Source organism: Ceratotherium simum, chromosome 4 (genome assembly GCF_057802395.1).
Source record: "Ceratotherium simum simum isolate JZ-2026a chromosome 4, ASM5780239v1, whole genome shotgun sequence".
Taxonomy (NCBI): Eukaryota; Metazoa; Chordata; class Mammalia; order Perissodactyla; family Rhinocerotidae; genus Ceratotherium; species Ceratotherium simum.
In genome coordinates this window covers 27,700,889-27,714,801 of record NC_141903.1, presented here as the reverse complement: position 1 = coordinate 27,714,801, position 13,913 = coordinate 27,700,889, and the positions used below count along the sequence as shown (strand labels likewise).

Below are 13,913 nucleotides of genomic sequence, written 5' to 3'. Positions count from 1 at the left end.
TTGCGACTCTACAAACTTCAACCAACAGATAATGCATCTGACCAACAATTTGAAACATGTCTTGGACATTAAGCTCTAATAGCTGATACTGCTCAACATCTTCATTATACTTTTGCATTATGTCCTCAAAACTGGCCTGACAAGTCATTTCAGAAAACATATCATTTTACTCCAACAATATGTTTGATGATTAAATACAGAATGCATCACTTGATTAGATCAACTTCTACTTGATTCTTCACCACCTCTAGCTGATTCAAAAAACGAGAAGTATACTCAAAACCTTTACCATTATTAAATATATTCCAGAGAAGGAGGGGAATTTTTTTGGGGTGGAGGGGGAAATTCCTAAAGTGTTGTGAGCAATGGTAATGTGAATAAAAAGAAGTCTCACAAAATCTCACTTTAAAGGGGACAGCACATCTGAGAGACAAACTCTTTTATCTGTTTCTAATACTTTACTATACCTCACGCAGTCCTACTAACATCTGGGTCACATGGTTATCACTGTTAAAAACTGACAAAGAGAAAACCTAAAATATTGCTACATATCAGTTTGGCTCAGAAACAGTCAACTATCTCACAGACTACTGCTGAATATTCAGGAGCTGAGCTGAATGTCTAGACCACCTCTTCTCAGAATTCATTCATGGTTCATTCAAGTCAAGTTACAAGAACCCATTCTTGACATTTCAGCAAACATTAGGGAAAACTAGCTCATTGACTTGGGTTCTAAAATCCCTTTGTTTGGTATTTTTATTATGATGGAATTAAATTTATAATTATTACAGTATACTCTGCTTGAAACATAATAATATTGCAAAGACTAGTAGAAATAGGAAAATCTCTTAATATTTGTTGATGGGAAATAGTAAAAGCAAACCTCCAAAATCCCATTTGTAGGCCATAGGAGCATGAGCACAACCATATGGGAGGAGATAACCAGTCTCTCCCTTCATATATATTTTTTTATTTTCTTGTTATACCTTCCCAAAACAGAGACATTCAACAGTAGTTAGAATGGCCATCTCCCAACATTTAAAAAAACTGCACCCCCCAATGGGTGAACAAAGTAAAGAGTAGTAACCTAGAGTTCAGCTGAGTAAGCCACTGCGGAGCCTTAAGTGGTGAGGTCTTCCAATTTCAGAGTGATGTGTCTTCAACTTGTATCATCATTTTAGAGGAAAAACATAATTAATTTTGGTGAAATGAGATTCATCTCCCGACAGGATTAGTAACAGCATTCACTGAATTTCACGTTCTTCTTTTGTGAACTGTGAAGAAAATGAATGGTAGCTAGAAGATCAATGGGATTCCAACTCCAGCTGCAGATGGAATGACGATATACCAGGACAAAAACACCTATATTTTGATTTACAAAGCTAACAGCAGTTTTAAATCTGCAACTTAATTACAGACCAACTACACCACAACCTTTTCAAATGGCAAAAATACAAAAAAGTTAAGTGTTACAAAAATATTTCAGAAAAAGTGCATAGTCTAAGTGCATAGTAAATAAAAGCACTGAAAAATATCTTGCTAGAAGAGGGAGTTCAGCTTGGAAAAGTTATTACCAAAGCTAAACATTTTTATTTTACACAAACTATACTCAAAAATAGCTTTATGAGACTGATTTCTGGCTAAAAATATCAAAGGGTTTATTAGTCAAGAAACAAATACCTTAACTGACATGAGTGGATAGAAAAGAAACAAAGAAGCTGCCTACCCCAAAAGTTCATACTCATTAAGATTTCTGCAGTATGATGCTGCTAATATATTCTTTAATGGCAGGATGTGGTAATCATGGAATTAATTATTGCTAAAGTAGTTTTCAAATGAGAAAAGGAAGGAAAACAAATTAAGCTTGACACAATCTGACCAAACATGTGTCAAAGTTATTTTACAAAATACCTACAATTAACAACAGGTTCCTGGCAGCATTTTCAGACAAAAGTTCTTTTAATTTATCCTGACATGCCATAAATGAATAAATTACATTATTTAAACAATTATTGTCAATAGTTTTTCTTTCTCTTGGGTCAGAATGAGACAATATCCTCATATAAGATTGAGAGAGGAAGCGCCAATAACTTATAGAGTTGGGTGGGGGCTGGGGAGGGTCAGCGATCACTTGAACCTCACATGGTGTGATGCTCTCTAAGGTTAAGAGTCAATCTGGTCAAAGCCAATTAACAAGGAATTTAAAGAAAAACTTCATTTTATAGTTAAACCCTTTAACACTTTCATTCTTATTCAAAATCAGTCCAGCTGTTAGTCTGAGGCTGCAGGAGTTACAATACCAAGTCCTGGCAGCTGCAGCACTAGGTATTGTGCCTGCAAGTCATTAAAAAAAGAAAAGCGAAAGAATGCCTTTCCCCTTCAGACCAAAAAAGAAAAAAAAAAATTAAATTAAAACATTTTAGGAAAAGTTATTAACACTAAATCTAAAATGATTTGGAAAGGAATATTATGTAACAAATGGCTTGAAGTAGTCTATTAAAAAATTGGGGAGATTTTGATTTCATAGTGAGTCAGCAAGGCATTTTTTTGTTTAAAAAAAATCTCATTTCCTTACAGAAACAGTTTTTAGTTTTTAATGAACTTGTAAACAAAAAAGCTCCCATTTCAAAATAAAAACAAAATCCCAGATCATATAGATGTTTACAGTGATTACATTTATCTAAGCAACATACATACATGTTCAGTTGTAAGATGTTAACTAAATTTCTGTGACAAATATGCTTTTTTTTTTTTAATACCAAGAACATTATAGAGTTAATGCAGAGTCCTAAGGATAATCTAGTAGTCACTAAGTTTTTCTTAAGTCTTCACTTTAGATGCTGTTATTTCTAGCACAGGTAAGCAGGCAGAGTCTTTCATATGCTCAAAACACTGGAATCTTTGGTTGCTACCATATCAGCTGGCTTGCAAACAAGAAGCCAACCATTTTAAGAATGTTTTAAGTGAACAACTTGCAAACCCCAGGGATGGATAAACCCTAAGAATGCACAATTGTGAGCATTTACAACCATCACAACTGTGGCTGAAGACTGTTCATGCCGTTCTTCTGAAATGAGATCTCAAAGCAGTATAGTTCAAAATAAAAGATTTTAACAAAAAATTGGCATATGCACAATTTCTCCACCAATTTGCGTGTCAACCATTTAGTTAACTTTTCCACTTGAAAAAATGCAATAGAAAACTGGACACCATATTTCACTATCTCAGTTAATATTCACAATTACAGCGGCTACAACTCGGGACATAGCATCACCAATGCTGTCCAGAGTCAGTTTATACTGAAATTAAGTTCTTTACACCAAGTAAATGGTTGTCCACAACCACTGGCTAGTGTACATATGAACTAAAATTTCTAGATTTGGGGAGAAACAAATGCTGCTCCAATCATCTGCACTGCTTCTTCTGTTCCTCGATTCATGCTTAGAAACCTGTTTAAAAAATCAAAACAGAAAAAATAACATTAAAATTCCAAGTTAAAAAAAATTTAACTGCACCCAAAATAGGGAAATTGGGTGGAACTGGGCCAATAATTACTTTAGCATGGTGACTCATGTTGTTTTCATCTATTTGAAAATCACTAGCTCAATTTTTTGAGAGAGAAAAACATGAAACTTTCCTGTTCTGGATGCCTCTAGGTAGGAGTGATGTACAGTGAATTAAAATCTCCCAGTCACCACACAATTCTCAAGCTAGAGAACTACTGCTACTTCCAATGAACCTGTATTGTTTACTTCTGTATTTCTAGTACCTAGAACACATTATGTGTTCGAATATTTGTGAAATGAAAGAAAAACAGATTGCTTTAACAACTAGAAAGTAGTTTTAATCATACTATGAGCAGAAACTTTTCTGCACATTATTTCTGATACAAATAAGGAATAAACTTTAATAATAAATGTATTCAAGGCATAATTATCTGAGTTACTCCACTGAACACAAACCTATTAAGTATATAATTTTTTGTTTTTGTGAGGAAGATTAGCCCTGAGCTAACATCCAATGTCAATCCTCCTCTTTTTGCCGAGGAAGATTGGCCCTGGGCGGACATCCATGCCCATCTTCCTCTACTTTATATGGGATGCCGCCACAGCATGGTTTGACAAGCGGTGTGTCGGTGCACGCCCAGGATCTGAACCTGCGAACCCTGCTTGGGCTGCCAAAGCAGAGCTCACGCACTTAACCGCTGTGCCACTGGGCCGGCCAAATATATAATTTTTATACAGAAATCTTAGGCCTTTAAAAATTCTTTACTTCCATTAGTTATATGAAAAAGGTTAGGTTTTGTTACTGATTTGAAAATGTAAACAAGTGATGCTTTTGGGCTTTATTTACTTCTCAAGCCTTCCCACCCCACATACTCTCCCCTCCTCCCCCACAATCAGACTCTAGGGCTTCCACATAAAGGCAGGCTTGAACAGAAGGCTTCAGGTAATAGACCTGCATGTTTTATCTCAGCTTAAGGGCAGAGAGGAAATATGCCTCTCAGCAACAACAGAAAAACCCCATCAGCACCTTCTGCTTTCACCTACAGCCCTCCTTTAAGACATCAATGCCCCTTGGCCGACCCTCTTCCAACCGCTTACAGCCGACCTAATTACAGCTCATTCTAGCCCACTCGGATCTCTCGCTTCTTTAGTACAAACTATGTTTTCGTCAATCATAAACCTCTCCTTTTTTTGTACTTCTCAAACATTTGTTGGACCATCTCCAATGGGCTTTAGTGGGATAAATAAAATACTTCTTTAATTTACTTTTCATGCATGTATGCCTTTGTTTTTTCAAAGATAATAACAAACATTTACATATCATTTCTTGGTAAATATTCTCACTTGTTAACTAGGAGTTTTTTCATTTGAGGGCAGAAAGTCATCTTCATTCATTTAATAAATATATTGTGCTAAGCCTGAGAACAAAGATGTAAGTGCTGTACATCTTTGTCTCTCCATAGTGCGTAACAGAGGAGATGCAACATAGACCTTTGCGGCCTGTTTAAGTACTAATTTCATACAGCAAATGCCAAGAATGACAGATAATGAAACTTTGTGAAAATGTACTTTACCACAAGGAATATTACCTATTTGATATAAATTATTATATAGGATTTGCTAGGTAAGCATCAAAAAAAGAAGGCTGTCAAATCAAACCTTAATTAAACTAAAAATCTGACCAAATTCTGTAACCTAATTCCAATTTTAAAATACAGAATATTTTAAAGCAAACTAAAACTATGGATAAGCTAAACAGAAGTGACCTTTACCCTGATGAACATTGGGTTTCAAATCCTGCAAGTATTCTTAAATATGATAAAAAGAAAAAAGTTTTTACAACTACTAAAATTGTTGGGTTTTCTTTTATCATAGCTTGCTTACGCAATTACATTCTATTGGATAATTTCATTACTACGCTGAATATCCAAGCAGCTTTAAAACAGAAACCACTGTCACTAACACACTAAAAAGGAAACATTAGTTACATTGTCAGTCAAAAACATCAGAAAACTCTTGTGTCTTTAATAGGGATAAGAATTATAGCTGTTCATCTTTTAATCTGATATATGAGGAACTGCTGGGTCAACTGACGACTACAATGGTTTAGGGATTGGTTAAAGGCTAGGCTAACAATATTCTTGGTAGAATAGAGCAGTCAAATCCAGATTTAACTCTTCAGATTGGCCAACGGTAGGATACTCCACCCAGGGATCAATGTTTCTCAAGTCCTAAGATGTTACTGAAGTTTGTTTAGGAAAAATCTCAACAGGAGCATTCAGCAGGTATTCAACATTCAATCTTCAAGTACTAAGCATTCTTTTCCCCAGCATGCATTAGTCCTTGGTTTTCATCTTGTAGTTTAGGTGGCATCTCCTGGCTTCTAAAAGTCCATAAACCCATCTTCACTGCAACAGTTAAAATAAGGAATGAATGCCTTTGTTCCTAAAAAAGAGGGAGGGGAAAAAAAAAGTTAAAATAGAGTTGGAGGATTAATGTGACGATTTAGGAGTTAATAGCTACATTTAACTTTCTTTTCAAATCTGCAAAAGGAAAAAAAAAATGTTTATTTTTATATAACTAACCAGGAGATTCTAACCCTCAATCTGAAAAGCATGCATCTGCTCCTACTTGTGAATTAACTTCAGATATCTTTCAATTTTTCAATAGAAGCACAAACTAGTTCAAAGGGATACCTATGTAATAGTAAGGCTTGGAAGTTTGTGATGGGCTTTTGAAATTTAGGATCCTTTCATAGTATGAGATATAACTTTTTAAAAGTAATTTTGAATATAATATTCATATTCACTATGCAATGCCATTTATATTAATTAACTTTTCCTATAACACATTTGTGTGTTTTTGGTCGCACAGAATCAGATTGGCAGTATACAAGTTACAGAAAAACAAAAAATACTACAATAATTCTTCCTCCTCCAAAGAAACTAAAAAAGTATTAAGTTGGGAAAGATAAAGGAAATGGACTTTATCACTACAAATAAGATAAATGACAACTTAAGTATAGCAGGTACACATCATCCCTAAAGTGCATTAAAAAAACAGACTGATGATCTGATTTCTTTTGTCTCCCCTATTACAGAATTCATTCTGATACCAATTTCTGAGGTTACTGAATTTTAAAATACCTGTTACAACTGATTCCTTCCCCAGCTGGTAGATGGTCCGCATTGTACACCACCAAGTCACAGCAACACTGTATTCTTCTAGGTCTTCTGACTGTTGTGGTATCATCCAGACACTCTGACAAGTTATAAAGTTTGATAGGTCCAGCCAGTCTTCGAGACAGGCTTCAGATCACCACAAACTGACTCTTGTATGCTCATCTTCATTTCCTGTTGGGTTCTTCAGTTCTTTCCTCTCCAGCTTTATTGTCCATAGTGAAAAAAGCTGACAAAAATTTCAGCAAGCAGATGCAGCTCCCTGGCACTTCTTTGGATTGAGTGTATTCAGAGCAGATCAGTCTTGTCAGATATTTCAAGGTCTTCCCCTGTGATTTGGGTTACGTTGCTGAGTGACCAGCCACGTTCCTAGCAGCAATTGGTGAAGCCAGAAAAAGTTAAGCTAGACATAAATGGTAGGCGAAGCCCAGTAAATACTGGAAGGTAATTCAAGGAAGACCATGGACATGGTAGCATAATGTGATGGAAAAATATTTCTAATCTCTTAAACGTCAACAATTTGACATCCATAAATATCATGATGATAAAACTATGCTTAGTATCGATGGCTGGAGTAGTGAACAGATGGGTTAAAGATGATGAGAATAGTAGAATTATGTGAGGATCCACCTTTGGTTTCACTACCTTCTGAAATTCTCCCCATCTTTGCCCTCAACTAAAGAAATGATGAACTTAATTGAATTCTGAATGTCCTAAAAATATTCCCTTTTCCTGTACTACTTCTTAAATATCTTGAAAAGTACTTTCCTGATAATCACATATATGTTTATTGGATGTGAATCTTTTATGTTTCTCCTTAACATGTATGAAAACAATAATTATAATTTTGTGGTACTTGTGCACTGAAAACTAGTACAGATCATAGCGGGCAGTAGGAGAAATGCCTTGTTTCTTAGTCTTTTGATGGGCCTTGGAATAGATTATTTCAACAGACCTTTTCTTTAGAAAAGTAATTAGGATAGAAGTCTGTTACATCTAATAAAGGCTGTCTTAGCTAAGTCAGGCTTTAAAGAAACTTAGACATTCTTAGTGAACTACTAAAACAACTTATTATAGCTTTCCATGGAAGAAACATTAGATATAAATTTTTCAAAAATAAAGAGAATCATATAAAATATTTTAGTGAATGCCACTGCCTGGGGGATTTTTCCAGGAATGGATATTCCTGTAATACAGAGATCTACTTGCTGAAGATTCACTTAAGAAACTAAATTCTCTGATGTGAAAACCTCTGGAAATATAAGTCTGTGAATGACAAATGATATGACGTATTAAAAAAGCATCTTCTAAAATTTTAACTAGGAAAATGTAATATGGTGTTTTCATTATCACTGAAAGGATTTCTTGGAATCAATGAATCATTGAGCTGCACGAGCTCTTCCCTGAAAGAAAACTATTGTAGTGGACCCTACGTATGCTGTTAAACACCCTTATTACTTAGAGTTTGGAACCAAGAGTAAGTAACCTAGAGCAACTGTTTTCAAACTTCAGACTTCATAGGAGATTTCTTAATGGATTACCCAGATAATGAAGCTGGGGTAGAGGTTAGGTGAATAGGCTCCCTGTACTTATTTCATGCCACCCTCAAACCTGCTATACTTTCATGGCTTTATATATATATAGGGGGTTTCATGTGATATTTGTTTGCAGCCACTAAGTTTTATATCTAAAATAAAACAAATGTTTTCAAGAAGTCAAAGATCAAAAAGAAATTTTGTTGTTTGTATTCTATGGAACGGTACATTTTAGTAGCAAGCAGTATTTTGCTTGGAGTCAAAATATACTGCCTGGAAATGCATCTGTGAAAGTTCATCAGTGAATGATATGTACTATGTTTTATGAAAAGTCCAATTTTTCAAAATTTTGCAAGTCTGTGTTTATGTAATAATTTGTATAACCTCTGTGTGTAATAATGCTGTGAAATTTTTATGATTTTAAGTTGCTTTTATGAAAAATAGCTACAATACAAAATAAGGATTAAACAAGTTTAATCACAATTTTTTCCCAAGGAAACGTACTAACTCAGTGGGTCCAACTTCTCATCTTTAAGACCTGGATAAGGCAGGACAAAAATTCTGCTTGTTTATTGAGTAAGAAACACACAGTAAACTAACAATGGAACTTGCTCAAAATAAGGTAATTCTTTCTGAAGGCTGCTGAATGCCTGAAGTAAAATGTTCTAGGTCAGATGAGATTTCAATCTAATTTTAGTTCTAGAAACTGCAACTCGTGATGATCCTATTATCCCAGCTAGCTTTAGGCAAAAATTGGTTTCACTTTGTGAGAAAAAGTAAATACACTATAGTTGTCAGGTGTTAACAAGTCCTCAGTTTAGAGACTACGTGGTCTTAGGACTATTCCTCAGCAACACTAGCTACCTATCTCATTAAGAACTTCTTGGCACTATGATTAGTTATACAATGATTAAAACACTCAAAAGGGGCAATTAAGTCCCAACTGAGATGCAGAGGCAGAGCAGTGGGCAAGCATTAGTGTTTGCTATCCGGAGCCGAAATTTCATCGAAGAACCCAACTACACTAGACTTCCAACTGTGAATCCTTCCCAAATACAGAAACATGGAAGAGAAGCATCTCAACTTGACTCATAATAGATGAGCTGCTGGGATGAGGATGACATCAGTTAATTACACTTCTTGAAATGTATCCTCAGATTAGTCTATTTTTAGATTACAAAATTGTTTAAATACAACACTAAAAATATGGATCAAAGAAGAACAAGTTCAGACTAGAGCAGTCATTCAGAAATTAAATCATCAGAAACCAAAAACCAAACCTTACCTGCCCACCACGTCCACAAAGTAGGCAGGTACCAGGAGGTAAGCCCCAGAAAGGGGAAAAGAAAAACAAACAAAAAACATGAAACAAATACAGGAGTTGAACTGTATGGCAACAGCGATAAGAAATGGAGCTGTGCCCTAACAGTTCTACTCCTTAGTAGCACTAAGAGTGCCAGAGAAAGACAGAAAGGAAATAGACTAGCAGTTCAATGGCATTTGCCCCAGTTTTTTTCAATATTCAAGGCCTACCTACAGAATTCAATTCCACAATGAACCCCCAGACCCTGAATATTTGCAAGATTTTAAAAAATAAAGCCAAAAACAAAAGAATCATTTTGAAATTAAGAACATACATAGTTAAATAGCAACTAAAGGAGAGATTAATTTTTTTGACTAGCAAAGATGTGTCGAGCTTTTCAGTTATTTGAGCATTTAAGAGAGTAAATGAGATACTCCGCAACTGAGAAGATAGACACTTTGGGGGCAATGCCAGACTCACCTCTTGAAATTAGATAATGTTCACAATTTTCCATTTTAAATGCTAAAGCAATAATAACATGCAGAAAAAATTCTTAACACTGTTAGTCTGAAAGAAAGTCAAAATACCATGGCTAACCAGACTCATTATTAAAAATCAACAAGTGTTAGGTCTAGGATTTTGGATTGATTGATTATACCATATTCCCAACACCAAATGTTTATTTTGGAAAGGGTTAATGAATGAGTAAAAAAGATGCAGCTGTTAAAAATGACCCAAAATCCCAAGAGAAATGATATAATATATACACACATATATGTATATACAAATACATATACATATATATATGAACAAGGACATTTGGGTTTAAAGTTAGTAGTCAAATTTTCCAAGGACGTCTTTTTTTAAAAACATAGAGCCAAATTTTTATGTATTTTAAAACCACCTCCTCGATCTAACACTGTTAGAAATGAATGAATTACCCAATTTTGTATTCAATTTTTTTCCCTGTAACGTCACTTGGTTCTTGGCTACTAACCTTTCATGTTACTCTTGGTTTTGTCAGTTTGCTTGCCTGTGGGGGTTTGGGCCTGCTGACCCTGCCCACTTGAAGAGGCTGCCTGCTGTGCTGCTTTCTGCTTTAACATTGTCCAGTCAAATGTGTAGTCATATTGGTGGTTCAAGGTCCTAGAAAACATAAAGTTCATATATTAACCCTTTAATAAGAGTCCAGTTAAATACTCTACTGAACTTTCAAGACAGTGAGGGCCTTTTTTTTTAAGAAAAAGAATATCTTCTCTTAAGTGTGGTAGTTTCTAAAAGATTTCTTTTCCTATTGACAATTTATTTTTTTCTAGGATATTTTTTTTTTTGGCAGGGAAAGATTCGCCCTGAGCTAACATCTGTTCCCAATCTTCCTCTTTTTTCCCCCATTCCTCAAAGCCCCAGCGCATAGCTGTATATCCTATTTGTAAGTTGTTCTAGTTCTTCTATGTGAGCCGCCACCACAGCATGGCAACTGACAGGTGGTGTGGTTCTGCGACCGGGAAATGAATCCGGGCCGCTGAAGCAGTCAAGCACCGAACTTGAACCACTAGGCTATCAGGGCTGGCTTGATGCTTTATTATTTTAACTGTTCAGTTAAAATAAATTCCACTTTTTACATGTCACTACTGGAGGAAAATGTTACCACTTTGGTTTGCTGTATTCAATAAGATTAAATCCTCTCCCTTTTCAAAAAGAAGCTGCCTTTAAACTTTCTTTAAAGAGGCAGGAGAATGGGAATGGAAGGCAGCATGAACTGCAAAAATACCGAGTCAAGGTGTCTGTCAATTACCTAGGGAGATATTCATAATACGAGGTACTCCTAAAAACAAATCAGAGCAGGTATGGGACTGTACGTTTGTGAGGGAGAAGTCTATGCTGGTGGCTTGGGAAGACTTTTCTGGGGTTAGAGGATCACTCCCAATTCATATTCTCTGCCAACTAAGATTTCGAGCCATACTACTCTATTTTTCCCCTTTCTTCAAAACCAATTCTGGGTTGCACCTAGACTTGGGGCCTGCCTCCACACCATCACAGACTCCATAACTGTTTGATATTTTAACTGCTTTTCATTTTGGTAGTGAATTGGGCTCTGTACCAAACTTAGAGAGTTCCAAGGGCCATCAACAGTCACTTGTATCTACCGTGAATTGCAATTATGGTGAAAAAGTGAGACTCCACTTTAAGTTTGATTCAACTGATTCTCTATCCCAAACTCCCAAACTAAGATAATTTCAAGCACATTTGCACACTGCACAAACGGAAAAATGACAAACTCACAGTTTCTTAAAATTTTATTCATATTGGTTAGATCCACTTTAATTTGGTACTTGTCAGAACAGATATGTTTGATGGATTTAACTAATTTCCTTCAATGGAGTTTACAGTCTTAAAAACACCTTAAAAACTGACCTGAAAAGAATGCGGAATAGCTGCCTCAGATACATGTAATCCGGGGCTTCCTCAAAGCGCAGCCCACGACAATAGTTTAAGTACATGGCAAATTCTGCAGGAAACCCCTAAAGTTTAAGAGTTAAAACACAACGTAAAAAAACAAAAAACTTATTTTAAGATAGAAAAATAAATGTATTTAAATACAAGCAAAAAATGTATTTGAGGAGGGTATTTTACTACTTTGCCAGAAGATCTTCTTAAGAACTAAAATAACTATAATATGACTTGGTATCCTCATAAATTTAATAAAATTCCATCATCCTGACCACCTTACTATGTACGATATCTTTTAATATTGGTAGATGAAATATGTACCCTTTTCCTACAGTATTATGTTCTTAAATAATTTAGATATTCCACTTGTTAATTTATTATTTTATCATTGTCTAATAATTTGAAGGCACCAATGAATAAATGGCAAAATAGAGTTCAGTAATGCTCTTGTCAGAACAGGACAATGAACAGTACTTTCTCCCTACTCTGAAATTACTTTCTTTTTTATAACACTAGTATATACCTGTAAAAACAAAAAAGTAAAATCACCAAGAGAGTCATCATACAAAGCAACCACTGTTGTGATTACAGTTCAATCCAATGCTTCATCCTACGAAGAGACTGGGTTTGTCTTGTCTTTTCTCCGTAACCATTATCATGTCGCATACATAATACGCTGTTTTTTTCCATTAACATTATATTGCAAGCAGCCTTCTATGTTACTTCCAACCTCTTCATAAATTACTGAATGGCTGCATAATATTCGACCTAGCGAATACATCAGAATTAACTTCTCTGTGATTAGACATGTAGGAGATTCCAATTTTTCTCTACTATAAACAGTACCAGTAAGTACATGTGTGGGCATAAACTTTTCCAGGTTCAGTTTCTTAGGAAAGATTCTCAAAGATATATATAAACATTTTTAAGGCTGTAGATTTTATTCACCAAAAGGATTTGCCATCAGAAATGTAGAAATGCAAAGTATTAAAACAAGAAAAATTCCTACATCTCCTCCTCTTGAGTAAATGTGAATGTGAAGAGAGGTAAGTTAAAAGGCAGACTTCTCCCCAAACCTTATGATTTTGAGAAATTTTTCACACTCAGGAGGTCAAGAGAGGATAGAATGGATACACTTGCAACATTTATTTTTATTGATTACACTGATATAAACATTTAATTTTTACAAAATACTTTTATGCTATTTCATTTTTTGGGCGGACAGCCTAAAACTAAAGCAATGAATATATTGTACATTTTTGTTTTTTTAAACTCTTAACAGGACTTTTTAATTTGTAATATACATTCATGGTCTGTGTTAATGGTAAGCAGCATTTACCAAATGAACTTGCTTTTACATGTATTATGAATTGAGTTTACCACAACCAAAGGTCAAATAGTATACCTCATGTATTACCACCTTATGAAAACAGGCAAAACCTTAACAAAATAAAACTACCAATATCATAAGCATTACAGATGTGAAATAAGAAGTACCAATGAACCATCAGACTGAAAACAATCTCACTACTTTTCTAGGAATATCTAATACTTCTGCATTAATGGTACCCTGAATCAATTATACGTGGTTAATCCAGAAAGACATAGTTCACAATTTCTAGATCAACATTAAGACATAGACCACAAGCAGAGAATGTACTAAACCCTCCCATTCTCTTCCTATAAAAATGGCTGACTTTTCCAATAAACGAAATGAACTTTTCCATTGCATGGAAATAGTAGTGTACAGAAAATATGCTTTGCTTCCTGAAGTATACAGATTTTAAAGTTATTTGGGTGGACTATAACACATATGAACATTTTATTCGTTAACCTAAGATGTATTTCACAATTTAAAAAAATCCCAAAGAGGGGCCAGCCTGGTGGCATAGTGGTTAACTTCGCGCGCTCCGATTCGGTGGCCTGGAGTTTGCAGGTT

At 35.1% G+C, this 13,913-nt stretch overlaps 1 protein-coding gene across 6 annotated transcripts in view; it reads right to left on the bottom strand.

Moving 5' to 3' along the window:
* Positions 1-948: 948 nt before the first annotated feature.
* The window catches only part of CSNK1A1 (casein kinase 1 alpha 1), a 52,267-nt gene continuing 39,302 nt past the window's right edge, over positions 949-13,913 (bottom strand). For 2 of the 6 annotated variants that reach the window (XR_001390903.2, XR_001390904.2), the window contains 4 exons: positions 11,939-12,045; positions 10,521-10,669; positions 6,653-7,054; positions 4,768-5,951 (listed from right to left, as the gene is read on the bottom strand). Coding sequence is in view for 4 of the 6 variants with exons in the window: in XM_014786185.2 (XP_014641671.1) it covers positions 7,002-7,054; positions 10,521-10,669; positions 11,939-12,045 (309 nt within the window). In the remaining 2 variants the exon portion in view is untranslated. Of the gene's footprint in view, positions 3,450-4,767; positions 5,952-6,651; positions 7,055-10,515; positions 10,670-11,938; positions 12,046-13,913 lie in introns of those variants that run through there. The other 4 variants (XM_014786186.2, XM_014786187.2, XM_014786185.2 and 1 more) reach the window with 4 other exon arrangements.